Raw genomic sequence first — 16,130 nt, 5'->3', positions numbered from 1 at the left:
CAATATTAAAGTTTCGCGTCGGATTACCGAGCCGTGCGAGGAGTCGTCTGAGAGGCCCATCACCCTTCTCTCCCCGGACCCCTTTTGATCCGTCGCACGCCCCGGTACGACCGGGAGTGAAAAAGACGTGACAGAGCATAGGGTATTTGTTTCATTTATAATTTTTATGTGCAAAAAATATTGCTACAAGTGTTGAAATTTGGCATAATATATTATAATTTAACATTAGTATCAATATATAAAACATAAAACAACGTTATTTTGTTTAATTTAAATGGACGAGATACATATTTCAATATTTGATAAAGTTCTCGCTAACAAGATGTAAACAAAACTCTAAGTAGATATACGGGGAACTTATATACCTACATTTTTATCATGTTTTTATAGTCACGTTGTTGGAGCTGCTAAGATCTAATTAATCGTATTTTTAGAACTCGGTTCTTATTATATACTCTCCTCCTCCAACTCCTTGAAATACTCCTGCATGACGTGCACCACTTTGTGCAGAAATACAAATACTAGGGATATGTTCGCGTTCTTTTTGGTAGTCAACACGATATACAGATTGTTATATTTTATATAAGCGTATGTACATTCCGGGGCCTGAATGATGGGCGTAAGATTGCCCTCCTCCTCGCGCTCGATCACCAGCGGCATGAACTTCTCTATGACACCGGTCTCGATGTCGTCGCGGTAGTTCCGCGAGATCAGCACCTTGCCCTTCACGTCCAAAATGTATATTGCTGACGTCGACATCTTGTCCCGGGTCTGAGATGTACGACGCTGCGAATGAATCCCCTTATCTATATATGTAATATATTATTACAAGAATTATTAAAAGATATTTCATAAATAGTTTCTATTAAAATATTATAACCCATACAGCACAGAAACTTGCAGTATCATTGCAGAAACGTTGCAATATTGCAGATTGCGCTGCAATATCACAGCAACATTGTAGATATTAATTATTGTAATATTTAATACATATTACAGCGCAAGATAGTAGCAAGATTGTAAAAATCTTGCAGCATTATTGCAAAAATACTAAAAAAACGCGTGACTATATATATATAATATATGCGCGTAACTATATAATATATTTGCTTTGATGAGAAATAAACTGATTTTTCAGATGTAGAAATGTACATCAATCACTAACACACGTGATTATTACTCATTTCCAGTAACTTCGGAGTGCTCGCGTTGTATATATATTCGCCGTCATCATCGCGCGTGCGCGCTGCGCGGAAAAGATGATCGGTGACTGTTCAGACTGTTGTGCTTCCAGAGGCTTCTCCCGCGCATCGTTCGTTCGTCTCGTGTATAATAGAGCCGAGTAATTGTGTGCAATATTAATTATTATAATTAGTAAAATAAGTGGAAAGGCGCAGAAATTTATTTATTAACTGTCATCGAAAAGATAGAATTGGTAAGTAAACTTATTTTTTATCATTCTCTTTAACTAAGCTCGACTTGTATATTTTGAGGTTATATACTGCGGCGCGTCTTATATTCAGCACTTGAACTATCCCAGACAACACATATGCATATCTTAATGACGTCTCAGAAAGACCTGTTTATATTATGTATAAGTTTAACACAGGCCTGGTGGACTTCTAGTTCCATATTCTCCCTTTTCATTTACGGAGATTGAGGGAAAGAGGTCCTTCTCCGCTAGGGTTTGGAACGCGAAGAGCACCGCAGTTGCGGCGGTGTCCGGATCTTCCCCTCGGACCTTGAAAATCCAGGAGAGGGCCACGTGGAGGTGTCGCGCCGGTTTGTACCCATATCCGCAGCAGGTCTCTAAGGTAAAGTGCCTCTAGTCGATAGACTAATGTAGGTAAGGGAAGTCGGCAAATTGGATCCATAACTTCGGAATAAGGATTGGCTCTGAGGAGCGGGGCGTGTCGGGCTTGGTCGGGAAGCAGGTTTGGCTGACGTGCCGGGCCTGGGCGAGGTGAACCGATCGGCGTTCTCGTGCCGGTCCCGGGGATCCAAGCTTGGTCCCGTGTCTTGGCCTCCCGCGGATCTTCTTTGCTGCGAGGCTTCCGTGGCGGCGCGAAGAATCTCTTTCCCCACTCTCCGTGGTTGCAGGAAAGGGAGGATGTCGTGAGTCCGGAGCTCGAAGTTGACCAAGCCTGCTTTAATAAAATTGCAAGATAGTTTTGTACCTTATTGGGACTTGTATTTTATTCCAATTTATTTCTTTTTACAGATTGCCTTATTCCACTTTTATCACTTATATATCTAGCTGTGGTGCAACATATGGTAAGTCTATAATGTACCGTTTCCATATACTTCCACTTAAGACAGAGCATTCGTTATTATATAACATTTATATTGTTGAGTGCGATATTATAAATAGACGTAATGTAACGTATGCTCTGTGTTAACTGGGCTGCATGCGATTTGTATTTTAATTTCTATTTCCTCTCTTTTTGCGCTCAAATTTGATATAGAATATGGATTAAGGGATTACAGGACCCCTTAAAGTAGTTAAAAATTAAAAAATTCCGAAGATTTATAAAAAGTTTAAAATTAATAGGAGTATAAATGTTTTGTTACGTTTATTTACTTGTAAGTACGTTTAACAATAATTTGATATAAAACAATTAGATTTTATGCTGCATATTAACAACATTATTATGCCTATTTCAATTCTGTTTTGCTAACAAATAGGCCGTGGTTATAGTTTTAAGAAATGCTATTCTAAAAAATGGACATAGTAATTTTAACATTCAATATAAAATCTAATTTTTTAATACCAAAATATTGTAAAATATGTTATACTTAATACGTAACAAAAAATTTATGCTTTTATCAATTTACAACTTTTTACAACTCCCCAAATTGTTCCTAATTTTTACTTTTGTCAGAATTCTGTAACTCTTTAATCTTTAGAATGTCACGTTTTGTCACATTTAGATCAACAAGCATTTAAGCTACTTCAAGATATTTTTTAGATATTTAGATATTTTGTTACAGTCCTGTATTCTTCTTTCAGCTCAAAATCCGTTGCTATATTGTAGTCATTGTAAGTAAATATGAATAATGCACGAAAAAGGAAACTATTAGTATCGAAACGCCATATTAGACGAATTATTGCAGATCAAACAAATATTGATTTTATAGGATGTTCTGAAAAATCTTCAAAAAAAGATGTGCACCTTATCCGCACTTCTATTAAAGATTCTTGTGATTCAGATATAACTGAAATTACCAATAATGAAAATCACACATTTGATATAAATCACACCATTATTAATGTAGATGATGAGATTTTGTTTCCAAACAATAAATATGTAAATTGTTCCGTAATTTTCTCGCGATCGCGGATCAATACCGTACCGGTAACGCCATCCGTCAGTCGCCCTCCGAACGAAGGGATTTCGCGCCGCTCCCCCCGTCAACCCTCACCGCGAAGTCTCTCGCGGCACGTATCGATCCTGTCATGCCGTGATCGCATGATCCCGGAAACGCAGGTGATTGGTCGATACGCGTCGCGCGAAGGAAAGCTCCCGAAACACGAGAGTTCGCGGTCAGTAGCTAAAAGTACTCCGGTTCACGAGGTCGTATACCGTCGTGCTTCCGTTAACGTACCCCGGTTCACGCGGTCTCAAAAATACCGTCGTGCATCCGAGTTTACTGCTCTGTCAGAGCACCGCTAATTATCGCGCCGTTCGTGCGTGCTGCAATTCGCTCTCGCCTCCGCGAGCAGTGAACATTCGCGTATAAGTCACCCTGCGTGCCTCGCCATTGTGCGCTCGATCATCGTGATCGAGCCGACTTTTGTGAACATTCTCGCGTCTTGTGTTACGAACAAGTGCGACTGCTGTATAACGCCTCAAGTGCGTTCATCGCGTGCAAGCTACATTGCGCGTTTTAATTGCCATCGCCTCCGCGCTCTACGAACACTTTCGTATCACGTGATCAGTGCTCATCAAATCACGTGCGCGCCGAGTGTCGTGCTCAAATGAGAGCGCGGCAACCAGCATTTGTATTAACCTGACAATTAAACGATATTTGTGCATTTCTCCCAAATCAAGTGTCTCATTCAAACCGCACGTCGGATCCCTGTCGGGGTCGACCCGGCATCTTACGCTAATTGGCGAATCGGAGTTACGCCCGGAAAACATAAAAATTCGCCAACATAATTTCTGGTCCTTCGAGCCGGATCGGCGTGCTTGTTGAGGACGAGTCAAACCAGCTGGTGCGAAATGGCAGAGCAATTGAGCGGTCAACCGCAACTCCAAAGAGTGATCGAGCGTTGTCTTGAGAATTTCAAGAAGCTCGGGCGAAGCAACCTAACGCCAGCAAAGGTCCGTTCGAGGATCTCCGCTCTCAAGGAGACATGGAATCAGTTCGTCAGCGGACACGCCGCTGTAGCCAAGACCATCCCTGAGGACCTGCGAGCATCCCTGTCCTACTTCAAGGACAATCACTTCGAGACTACGCACAACGCCTACCAAGCAGCCCTGGACCACATGTCGGAGAGCCTGGAGGAGTTGGAGCCGGTCGTGAGTCACAACCAGTCATTTGCCGCATCGACGATGCGCACGGATCAGTCCGCGTTTTCTCTTTCGCACCTGCCGCGTATAAGTCTTCCTAAATTCTCGGGGGAGTTTCGCGAGTGGGAAGCGTTTCGAGATCAATTTACAGCCTTAATCATTGATAATCGCGAATTGTTAGATGTTAATCGCTTGCAGTATCTGCACTCTTGCGTGAAGGGTGAAGCCAGCGATGCCATACGCAATATGGCATTAACTGACGCGAATTTTAAGATAGCTTGGAGTTTGCTAATAACGCGATATGATAATCGCCGCCGCTTAGTACATGATCACATCCACGCTCTGCACACGCTTCCCCAAGCGACTTCTGATTCCGCAGTGGCTCTCACCGCGTTGCGCAATAAAGCGAACATAGCAATACAGTCATTAAAAAACCTCGGTCGGTCTGTTGATGCATGGGACGACATTTTGGTTTATTTGCTCGTTCAAAGGCTGGATAAATTCACACCTGGGAATTGCAACTTGGCGATACGTCAGAGTATCCAACATACGATCGACTTGATAAATTTCTTCTATCACGAATACGTGCGCTCGAGAATGTTCTCCCGGCCTCGTCTCAAGTCAAGGGCAATAAACAAAATTCCTCTGTTCAGAGTCACGCAGCGAACGCAAGTTCGACCAAATGTCCCATGTGTCAAAAGACGCACTTCTTGTCCGCGTGTCCGGACTTTCACAATAAAAGCGTCGCTCAACGGCGTGATCTCGCGAAGAAATATCATTGTTGCTACAATTGCTTGAGTACACGGCACACTCGCGATGCGTGTTCGAGCAAGAACACATGCCGTCAATGTCAGCAGAAGCACCATACGTTGCTTCACACGACCGATGTAAATAATAATAGTTCGACAAGTGAGGGCTCACCTTCATCTACAGAAACGAAAACAGACTCAACTGACGAAGTAACTTCGCATCTATTATCTCACACTAGCTTTTCAAAATCAAATATTTTATTAGCTACGGCCTGGATCAAGGTGAGCGGGCTCAACGGTCGACATAGTATAGTCCGCGCGTTATTGGATCAAGGTTCGGTCACTACTTTGATCACCGAACGTTTAGCTTAGCGACTGCGTCTCCCGCGTACGCGCGTCTCCGTATCTATCACTGGGATCGGCGAGACCGCTGCCACCGCACGCAGCGCAGCTAAAGTTCATGTGTCAGCGCGTGACGGCACGGGCCCGGCGCCCTCCGTTTCCGCTCTTGTTCTCAAGTCGCTCACGACTTACATTCCGCAACGCGTTCCGGATATAACGAAACTGTCGTACATTCGCGAACTTACGCTAGCTGATAACGATCCGACTAGCGCGGCGCCGATTGACGTCATTATCGGTGCTGATTTGTATGGCGCGATTTTACTGCCGGAGGTCCGTAATCGCGCCCCTCATGAGCCCGTCGCTCAAAAATCGATTTTTGGATGGTTCCTGTCTGGACCAATGCCTATGCCGTCGCAGTCACGGCCGACTCGCATTCAAACGCACCACTGCACGGTGTTGTCGGAAATCTCCGATCAGCTGAAACGGTTCTGGGAGGTCGAAGAACTTCCTCAGCAAACTCATCTCTCACCGGAAGAGAGTCAATGCGAAGAACACTTCGTGTCTACACATTCTCGTGCCCCCAACGGGCAATATATAGTGCGGCTGCCGTTCAAATCGGGGCCCCCTATCGACATTGGTGACTCAAAAAAGTCTGCAATCGCGTTGTATTCGCGTCTCGAGTCACGGTTAAGGTCGAATCCCGACCTTGCGAAGGAATACCACGACTTCTTGGCGGAATATGAACGTCTTGGCCACATGACCAAGGCACCTCTCGATGACCCCCCTGATGGTCAAGTAGTGTATATACCGCATCATGCAGTTGTCCGCGAGCATAGCGCAACAACTCGTTTGCGCGTCGTCTTCAACGCCTCTCAACCCACCTCCAATGGTCTCTCGTTGAACGACCATCTAATGATCGGCCGTAAATTACAACCCGAATTATCTTTCATTCTCTTGCGATGGCGTCAATTTCGGTTCGTCTTCACCGCCGACATCGCAAAAATGTATCGCCAGATTCTTGTCCACAAAAGCGATGTAAATTATCAAAGGATCTTATGGCGACCCGCGCCAAACGGGCCCTTAATAGCATATTTATTGCTCACCGTCACTTACGGTAATGCAAACGCGCCAAACGTCGCTCTTCGCGTGGTCGAGCAAGTTGCCGAAGACGAAGGCGCTGATTTCCCTTTGGCAGTTCCGGTATTACGGCTTCACACGTACGTCGACGACGCTGTGTTTGGCGCCGATGACATACCGCTCGCGCTTCAGACGCGAGATCAACTGATTTCTCTCTTGAAACGAGCAGGATTTCACCTCCGAAAATGGGCGAGTAACAATCCCGTATTGCTCGAAGGCATCGATCCGCAGGATCATGGCCTTGCCTCCGCAAAAACGCTCGAATCTGACGAGCGTCTCAAGATACTGGGTATCAAGTGGCATCCTCACACGGACGTCTTTCAATTTGACGTCACGCTTGCAGAGTCGGTTCCCGACACGAAGCGCTCAATTCTTTCGACAATCGCTCGAATTTTTGATCCTCTTGGGTGGATGGCCCCAGTGGTCATCACCGCAAAAATCATGATGCAGCAGCTCTGGCTTCTTCGCTGTAAATGGGACGATGTAATCCCTGATGATCTTCTCCGTAAGTGGAGAGATTACTATACTCGATTACCTATACTGCGACAAATCGTCATTCCGCGTTGGACCGGTTACGGTTCCGATACACTCACCGCGGAGATTCATGGGTTTGCCGACGCCTCCGCCTCCGCATACGGAGCGGTTGTTTATTTAAAAGTTACGCATCTTGACGGAACAGTCGAGATTACGCTACTTCTATCGAAGTCGAAAGTAGCACCGCTCAAGCCCATGAGTATTCCTCGCTTAGAGTTGCTCGCCGCCGTTCTGCTCGCGCGGTCTATCGCCGCCGTGCGATCCGCGCTCACGATTACTATTCAGATCTACCATTGTTGGACAGATTCAAAGGTCACTAAAGCCTGGCTCTCGCAACCACCCTCACGTTGGAAAATGTTCGTCGCGAATCGGGTGCATGAGGTTCAGACCCTCCTGCCAAACGTCGAATGGCATCACGTGCCATCACAGCAAAACCCTGCCGATCTCGTTTCGCGGGGCGTCAAACCGGAAAATCTGATTCAGCAATCTCTATGGTGGAAAGGGCCTGACTGGCTCAAATTATCGGCAGATCAATGGCCCTCCGAGCCTCAATCAAATTTGCAAGAATCGCTACCGGAAGAGCGAGCGCACGTTTCCGTGCACCTGGTGCACCCTTGCCAACGATGGGAGCTCGGAGACAAATTCTCCTCGTGGAACAAGCTGGTGCGCGTCACCGCTTATGTAATGCGATTCGCTCGCCGCGCTCGCGAAATGAGTTGCTCAAATTCCGTCAATGCGACCGCAAAACCCGCGTCGATATTACTTCTTCCGGAAGAAATTAATCTCGCGCGCGAATTCTGGCTCAAGAAAGTGCAACAAATGTTATTCCCCGTGGAATACGCTCAATTAGAGTCATTAAATCGAATTTCGAACAGCAGTAAACTGCTACCGTTAAACCCGTTTCTCGATAAATACGGACTTATTCGCGTCGGAGGCCAACTCCGCAATTCTGCGTTTCCGGACGACAAGAAACACCCGGTCGTGCTCGCTGCACACCCGTTAGTTACCGCGCTAATACGCGAAACTCATATCCGTGCCCTCCACGCTGGGCCGCAATTCACGTTGCACCTGCTTCGTGAACACTACTGGATCTTGCGCGCGCGTCAAACGATACGAGCTGTTCTCCATAAATGTGTCAGATGCGCTCGTGAAAGCGCCAAAGCCGCGCACGAGTTAATGGGCGACCTGCCCTCGTGTCGCGTCACGTCGACGCCTCGCGCGTTCCTACACTGCGGGATAGATTATGCCGGACCCATACAGGTCAGATCTACTCCCGGTCGAGGACACACATCAAGAAAGGCGTACATCGCGGTGTTCGTCTGCATGACCGTCAAAGCTACTCATCTGGAGTTGGTTGGCGATTGTACGACTCCCGCGTTCATCGCTGCATTCGATCGATTTTGTGCACGTCGCGGCGTTCCCAGTGATATGTATTCGGACAACGCTACGACTTTCCACGGCGCTCAACGCGAAATCTCCGTCACATAGAGTGAGGCCATTCGCGATTCGAATTTTCAAAGTAGCCTAGCAACCCAAGGCGTTCGGTGGAACTTCATTCCTCCGTCCGCGCCGCATTTCGGCGGTCTTTGGGAAGCGTGCGTCCGCAGCGTCAAGTTTCACATGAAACGCGTCATCGGGGCGCACACGCTGACATTCGAGGAGCTAAGCACGCTCCTATGTAAAATCGAAGCGTGTTTGAACTCGCGACCGATCGCTCCCGGTTCAGACAATTTCGATGATTATAATTCAGTGACACCGAGTCATTTCTTGATAGGATCGGCGCTGACAAGCGCTCCCACCCCCTCGTTGCTTGAGGAAAAGGAAACGCGTCTCACTCGGTGGCAGCTACTTACACAGATGCGCGACAGCTTTTGGAAGCTTTGGTCAAATGACTATCTGCATACATTGCAGCAACGCCCCAAGTGGCGTCAAATTCAGTATCTAGCTCGAGTCGGACGCTTAGTACTTCTGCGAAATCCTCTCGCTCCTCCCAGCAGATGGGAATTGGGAAGAATCGTCGAGTGTCACCCCGGCGACGACGGACTCACGCGAGTCGTCTCGGTTAAAACAGCGCGATCCACGTACAAACGTGCCGTGGTCAAGCTATCATTTTTGCCGGTCGATATAAACACTCCGGAGTGACATTCCACGATGCCTATACGACAATAAAACTTTGTAAATACTTGTAAATATTCCTATGTATCATGTCTTATGTAAATTGATCATTCTAGTTTAAGTTGTTTCAGCACTCGCAGTGCTCCGCATGGCAAGCGGCTCGAGATCAACAAATCGTCACGGCGGGCGGCATTGAATTGTTGCGAATTGTTATTCGCGGCGGGCGGTTATGTTCCGTAATTTTCTCGCGATCGCGGATCAATACCGTACCGGTAACGCCATCCGTCAGTCGCCCTCCGAACGAAGGGATTTCGCGCCGCTCCCCCCGTCAACCCTCACCGCGAAGTCTCTCGCGGCACGTATCGATCCTGTCATGCCGTGATCGCATGATCCCGGAAACGCAGGTGATTGGTCGATACGCGTCGCGCGAAGGAAAGCTCCCGAAACACGAGAGTTCGCGGTCAGTAGCTAAAAGTACTCCGGTTCACGAGGTCGTATACCGTCGTGCTTCCGTTAACGTACCCCGGTTCACGCGGTCTCAAAAATACCGTCGTACATCCGAGTTTACTGCTCTGTCAGAGCACCGCTAATTATCGCGCCGTTCGTGCGTGCTGCAATTCGCTCTCGCCTCCGCGAGCAGTGAACATTCGCGTATAAGTCACCCTGCGTGCCTCGCCATTGTGCGCTCGATTATCGTGATCGAGCCGACTTTTGTGAACATTCTCGCGTCTTGTGTTACGAACAAGTGCGACTGCTGTATAACGCCTCAAGTGCGTTCATCGCGTGCAAGCTACATTGCGCGTTTTAATTGCCATCGCCTCCGCGCTCTACGAACACTTTCGTATCACGTGATCAGCGCTCATCGAATCACGTGCGCGCCGAGTGTCGTGCTCAAATAAGAGCGCGGCAACCAGCATTTGTATTAACCTGACAATTAAACGATATTTGTGCATTTCTCCCAAATCAAGTGTCTCATTCAAACCGCACGTCGGATCCCTGTCGGGGTCGACCCGGCATCTTACGCTAATTGGCGAATCGTAATTACGCCCGGAAAACATAAAAATTCGCCAACATAAATCATTATGGACAATGTGAGAGTAATGTTATACGGGCTAGTGATCATAATTTGTACAATGTCACAACTGACAATATTAAAAACAATACTGAAGAAGACTTCAAAGATGCTATTAGCTACATGGGCTGTATCGTACAATGTCCCTCATAATGCATGTAACGCTTTGTTAACTATCTTGCAGAGATACACACCTTATCACTTTCCATCACAAATGCGAACATTATTACAAACTCCACGACAAACAGATATCATCACAGTATGTAACAGAGAATATTTTCATTGGGGTCTCGATAATGTTATCCAAAAAATGTTAATAAAAAATGATGAGATAAAATCAATTAATTTACTTATAAATATTGATGGTTTGCCATTAGGTAAATCATCAAATGCTTCATTATGGCCAATTTTATGTTCAAATACGACAGATAATACGGTCTATCTTGTTGGGGCTTATTTCGGATATGAAAAACCTCGAGATCCTAATGTTTATCTGTAAAGTTTAGTAAATGATATAACTCGTTTAATAAACGAAGGTTTCTGTGCAGGTGATAAAGTAATAGAAATAAAATTATTCGGTTTAATATGTGATGCGCCAGCGAAAGCGTTTGTTCTGTGTATAAAATGTAGAATTAAAGGGAAATATATACATAATAGAATTTGTTTTCAAAGTACAAGGTTTCCATGTCGTTTAAGGACAAATGAATCATTTGCTGTTAATGCTTATAAACATTTTCAAACAGGATACTCTATTTAAATAATATTCCGAGATTTTTACCTATATCGCACACTCCATTAAATTACATGCACCTTTTGTGTTTGGGAGTTGTAAAGAAGATGATACTTCTTTGGATAAAAGAACCATTTTCTGTACATCTAACAAGGGAACGGTCGGAAGTGTCCCTACCCGATTTGGATGCGCTTTGGATATGTTGTTGAGCATCAAAAAATATTAAACACGTATTTTTTTTGCTGCGTATCTCGACGTTTAGGGGTTGAAACAACCCCTCGAAAATAACGGATTTTATAGTTTTTTGCGAATATCTTCGAAAATTTAAGGCGTAACGACAAAAAATTTGTACGAAATGTTTATGGCTTTTTGTGCTCTTTACAATGGCGTAATCAGATTTTTCTTTATCACATTTTTTAATTTAACCCCACCCCCACCTATTATTTTTGCCAAATATAACAATTTTTCCAACGCAAATTTAAGAGCGTCAAATGCCAAATACATCCATGTGTATTTTTATTATGATACCATTATTCGATTTTTGGCAAGACGAGATGATATGTGGTATAGGCGTCGCGCTGTAGGTAGGTGTTGCGTTATTTCTGTTCAGTTGCGCCGTACGCTTAAAAATTTCCATTTTAACTCCGGGATGACCGAAAGCGCTGATGCAAAGGCCAGCGCAAGGCACTGACAGCGAGAGGTTAACGCTATTTCGAGAAACCTAGACTAGCAACGGAATGTCGACTCCGACAAATTGTAAGATCGGGCGAGCAGTCACAAATTATAATCTGAACGAACACGTGCGTCATATTAACCGCTACAATAATATACTATCCCGGTTACGGCACAACAAAATCAACAACCAAATTCACGCATTTGAATATCATTTGCTCGTGTCATAATTCCGGAAAGCAAGCATTTCAGATCGTAAGTTTGAAGTGTAAAGAACTGTGTTGTACGCTGTCGTTTTGTGAACATGTAAGTGCATTTTTATTGTTAACTTTTATTGGTTTCTTACGCTTGTTACTTTTTCCTTTGATATTGAATATTTAATATAATTTTTTACTCAGCTCTTACTCAATTCTTTGCCAGTCTTGCCAGTAACTATATAATATTTTTTGCTCATAAAATCACGTTGTAAGCACCTACTATAGTATATTGTGCACCAAGGGGAGAAAGCAGCGTTTTTCAGACGAGTGTGAAGTTTGCCACCCGAGCCAAAGGCGAGAGCGGCAAATCACACGGCGAACCGCCCTTCATGCCAACGCAAATCACAAGTGCTCAACGAGCTTAACGCGTAATACCGACGACTATTTCCGCATACTCACGACTCTAACGCAACAACGCAATACCGACGAATATTCACACATACACACGACTCTAACGCAACAACGCAATACAGACGAATATTCACACATACGCACGACTCTAACGCAAAAACGCATTCACCCGAAGGCTCGAACCACAACGAACCACGCAACACGCACTCGGGCCACCACGATTCCGTACGACAATAGCTGCGGGCGATCTCGCCGTGTCGGCCCTGCCGATAGGCGGTCGTCCTCGCAATTGATACCTACTTTCGGCGGGCAATCTCGCCTTGCCGAATCACGGCAGACGATCGTCCTCGCCTCGGATATCCCCAAGCACGAAATGGCCTGAATCGCGGACGATTCCGCGGCTAGCCACACTAATCCCGAGATTCCTCGCGAAACCCGGCGATTCCGCGGCACCGCGCCAATCCCGACGACTCTACGGCCTTACCCAACGCACGACACAATACTCGACTTCCTCGAGGGCCCGAGCACTCTATGACTTAACTACGAGACTGAGTGCCATCCACAATACATTGCCACTCGCGAAACGTATTTTCCTGAAATTACCGCGCGACCGCCCGAATCCGCAATATGAGTTGCGCGATCGCGACTCTAACATATATCACGATTATATCTCGATTATTCCACAACATTTAACACGACGCACTGATTACGCAACGTGACTGTCGGCCGTGACAGTGTTCCCGGGGAGGGCGTACCTGATCTCTACTTACTCGAGGATTCGTTCTCGGCGGGGCCCCTTCTCGGATTCTAATCCAGACTTCTCGAGGTAGAGCGCAAAGTATCGATGGGCGCTCGTTCTTCAACAGGTATCACCAGATATTCCAAAGGTAACTGACAGACGGGGCCGGCGCCTCGAACGAATCCTCTTCACCGCGGGGACGCCAGAGTGGTGACCTTACAATTTCTCGATGTTGTCTCTCAAAAAGTCCGGATCGGCAGTCCCAACAGCGCGTTTACCTCGAAATCCGGCACGACAACGCTGAGACGATGGCCCGCTGGGATCGCGCCGGTTCCCCGCGCCTGCGCAGTGGCGCAACGCCTGCCGTGTCCGCCGTCGAGAGCTATTCCCTGCGCCTAGCGCCGCTCCTTCCTGCGGCGCTACTCGAACTACATTCGCCCCGACGCGGCCTCTTTGAATTATCCGGCTGTCCGGGCCGCGATTATCTGGCCGGCGTTACGTGGGCCAGGCTGGCCGGGCCATGGCCACGTCCACCGGCAGCCCCTCGGGGTGGCGGTCACAGGGCCGTACGCTCCCTGGGTCGTGACGCTGCACCCTGGTCTCCATGACTGCATCAGGGCGTCCTCCCCGGGGTTCTTGGGTTTCAAACTTCTGCGGTGGCCGCTCGGGGTCGGATCTCGTGCGGCGGCCTTTGCGTTGCGCATGCGGGAAGGTCCGGGCGTGACCCGACTGACAGCCACGTCCCTCGGTCGCTTCCTGGTTCCTCCGATTTCTCCCTCGTTGCGACATAAGGCCGTTACACAAGATACCCGGTCACCACCGGCAATCCCCTTAAAATAATCTCAACGCTAATTAATCATTCCGCCGAAGCGGCGCACTCGCTTTCCCCCGCTCCGAGCGAGGAAGCACCCTCGAGTCTCCCCTCGGCCGAGCCCGTCCGGGTAGCGGACGCGACTTGTCACGTCACAGTATGCAAGTAGAAACTTGCACATTGCTTCCTCATAATTTTTAAGTGGGCAAGTAGAAACTTACACATTGCTTCCTTAATTTTTAAGTGTACAAATTATAAATTTGAACATTACTTTCTCACAATTTTTAAGTATGCAAATTATAAATTTGCACGTTGCTTAATCAACATTTTATTTCGCTCATAAAGCTTCCTCTATGAGAAAGCCAAATTAATAAATATCTACTAATGACTCGCCTCTGGCTCGGGTGGCAAACTTCATACTCGTCTGAAAAACGCTGCTTTCTCCCCTTGGTGCACAATATACTATAGTAGGTGCTTACAACGTGACATTTTATGAGCAAAAAAGATTATATAGTCACTGGCAAGACTGGCAAAGAATTGAGTAAGAGCTGAGTAAAAAATTATATTAAATATTCAATATCAAAGAAAAAAGTAACAAGCGTAAGAAACCAATAAAAGTTAACAATAAAAATGCACTTACATGTTCACAAAACGACAGCGTACAACACAGTTCTTTACACTTCAGACTTATGATCTGAAATGCTTGCTTTTCGGAATTATGACACAAGCAAATGATATTCAAATGCGTGAATTTGGTTGTTGATTTTGTTGTGCCGTAACCGGGATAGTATATTATTGTAGCGGTTAATGTGACGCACGTGTTCGTTCAGATTATGATTTGCGACTGCCCGCCGGATCTTACAATTCGGCGGTATTTATAATGTCGGAGTCGACATTCCGTTGCTAGTCCAGGACTCTCGAAATAGCGTTAACCTCTCGCTGTCAGCGCCTTGCGCTGGCCTTTGCATCAGCGCTTTCGGTCATCCCGGAGTTGAAATGGAAATTTTTAAGCGTACGGCGCAACTGAACAGAAATAACGCAACACCTACCTACAGCGCGACGCCTATACCACATATCATCTCGTCTTGCCAAAAATCGAATAATGGTATCATAATAAAAATATACATGGATGTATTTGGCATTCAACGCTCTTAAATTTGCGTTGGAAAAATTGTTATATTTGGCAAAAATAATAGGTGGGGGTGGGGTTAAATTAAAAATTTGACAAATTTGAAAAATCTGATTACGCCATTGTAAAGAGCACAAAAAGCCATGAAATTTCGTATAAATTTTTTGTCGTTACGCCTTATATTTTCGAAGATATTCGCTAAAAACTATAAAATCCGTTATTTTCGAAGGGTTGTTTCAACCCCTAAACGTCGAGATACGCCGCTAAAAAAATACGTGTCTAATATTTTTTGATGCTCTACAACATATCCAAAGCGCATCCAAATCGGTGAGGGACACTTTCGACCGTTCCCTTGTCAGTTGCCACAATTATGATAGCAACACATACTATGTTGTCGGCAACATGCCAGCAACAATGCAGACACTTTGCTATCTGGAGTGTTATGTATTCTAAATAGTTATAATTATTACATTATTATTACACACAGTTTTTTTTAACTATAACAAAATAAATGCATAAGTACTGTGACGTTGCAGTTTCGCTGCACCGTGGCAGCGCCCCGCCGCCGTCACAAGGCGCGGGTTTCGCGCCCGAGGACGGTCCAGAGAGTCGATGCGAGATCTCCAGGGGCATAATTAAGCGCGTTTGCATATTCTGATCCCTTTGTTTATTTTATTTTGTATAATGCGTGGCGCCTCACCGAGACGAGACACGGATTTTCTCCGAGGGAATACGAGGGACAACGAGAAATGGAACAAGCCAGGAGAATCGAGCTGAGAGATCGATCGACGAAAGCGGACCGCGGCGAGGCTCGCGGGCCGACGAGCACAAGGGAGCGCAGGAGGACACGCGCGCGGCGCGTGACACAGCGGCGGGCGGACCCGTAGAAGCAGGGCCTCGGCGCCGGGGCAGAATGAGTTTCACCTGCCCTCCTCCCCCGCAGACCGGACTCCGGGATGGATGGCCACCATTCCCGGA

At 46.3% G+C, this 16,130-nt stretch overlaps 1 protein-coding gene and 1 pseudogene across 1 annotated transcript; one reads left to right on the top strand and one right to left on the bottom strand.

The window, feature by feature from the left end:
• Positions 1–447: 447 nt before the first annotated feature.
• Positions 448–759, bottom strand: LOC139783673 (AP-1 complex subunit mu-1 pseudogene; annotated as a pseudogene).
• Positions 760–6,004: 5,245 nt separating this feature from the next.
• LOC139783672 (uncharacterized) lies at positions 6,005–8,764 on the top strand. The gene has a single exon (XM_071722814.1). The coding sequence runs from the start codon at positions 6,005–6,007 to the stop codon at positions 8,762–8,764; it is 2,760 nt and encodes a 919-aa protein (XP_071578915.1).
• The last annotated feature ends 7,366 nt before the right edge of the window (positions 8,765–16,130 follow it).

Source organism: Temnothorax nylanderi, unplaced genomic scaffold (assembly GCF_030848795.1).
Source record: "Temnothorax nylanderi isolate EJ_2023f unplaced genomic scaffold, tnyl_v1.0 TNYL_tig0529_pilon, whole genome shotgun sequence".
NCBI classification, from domain to species: Eukaryota; Metazoa; Arthropoda; class Insecta; order Hymenoptera; family Formicidae; genus Temnothorax; species Temnothorax nylanderi.
Note: the sequence above shows the minus strand (reverse complement) of the source record. Positions and strands in the feature narration are given on the sequence as shown.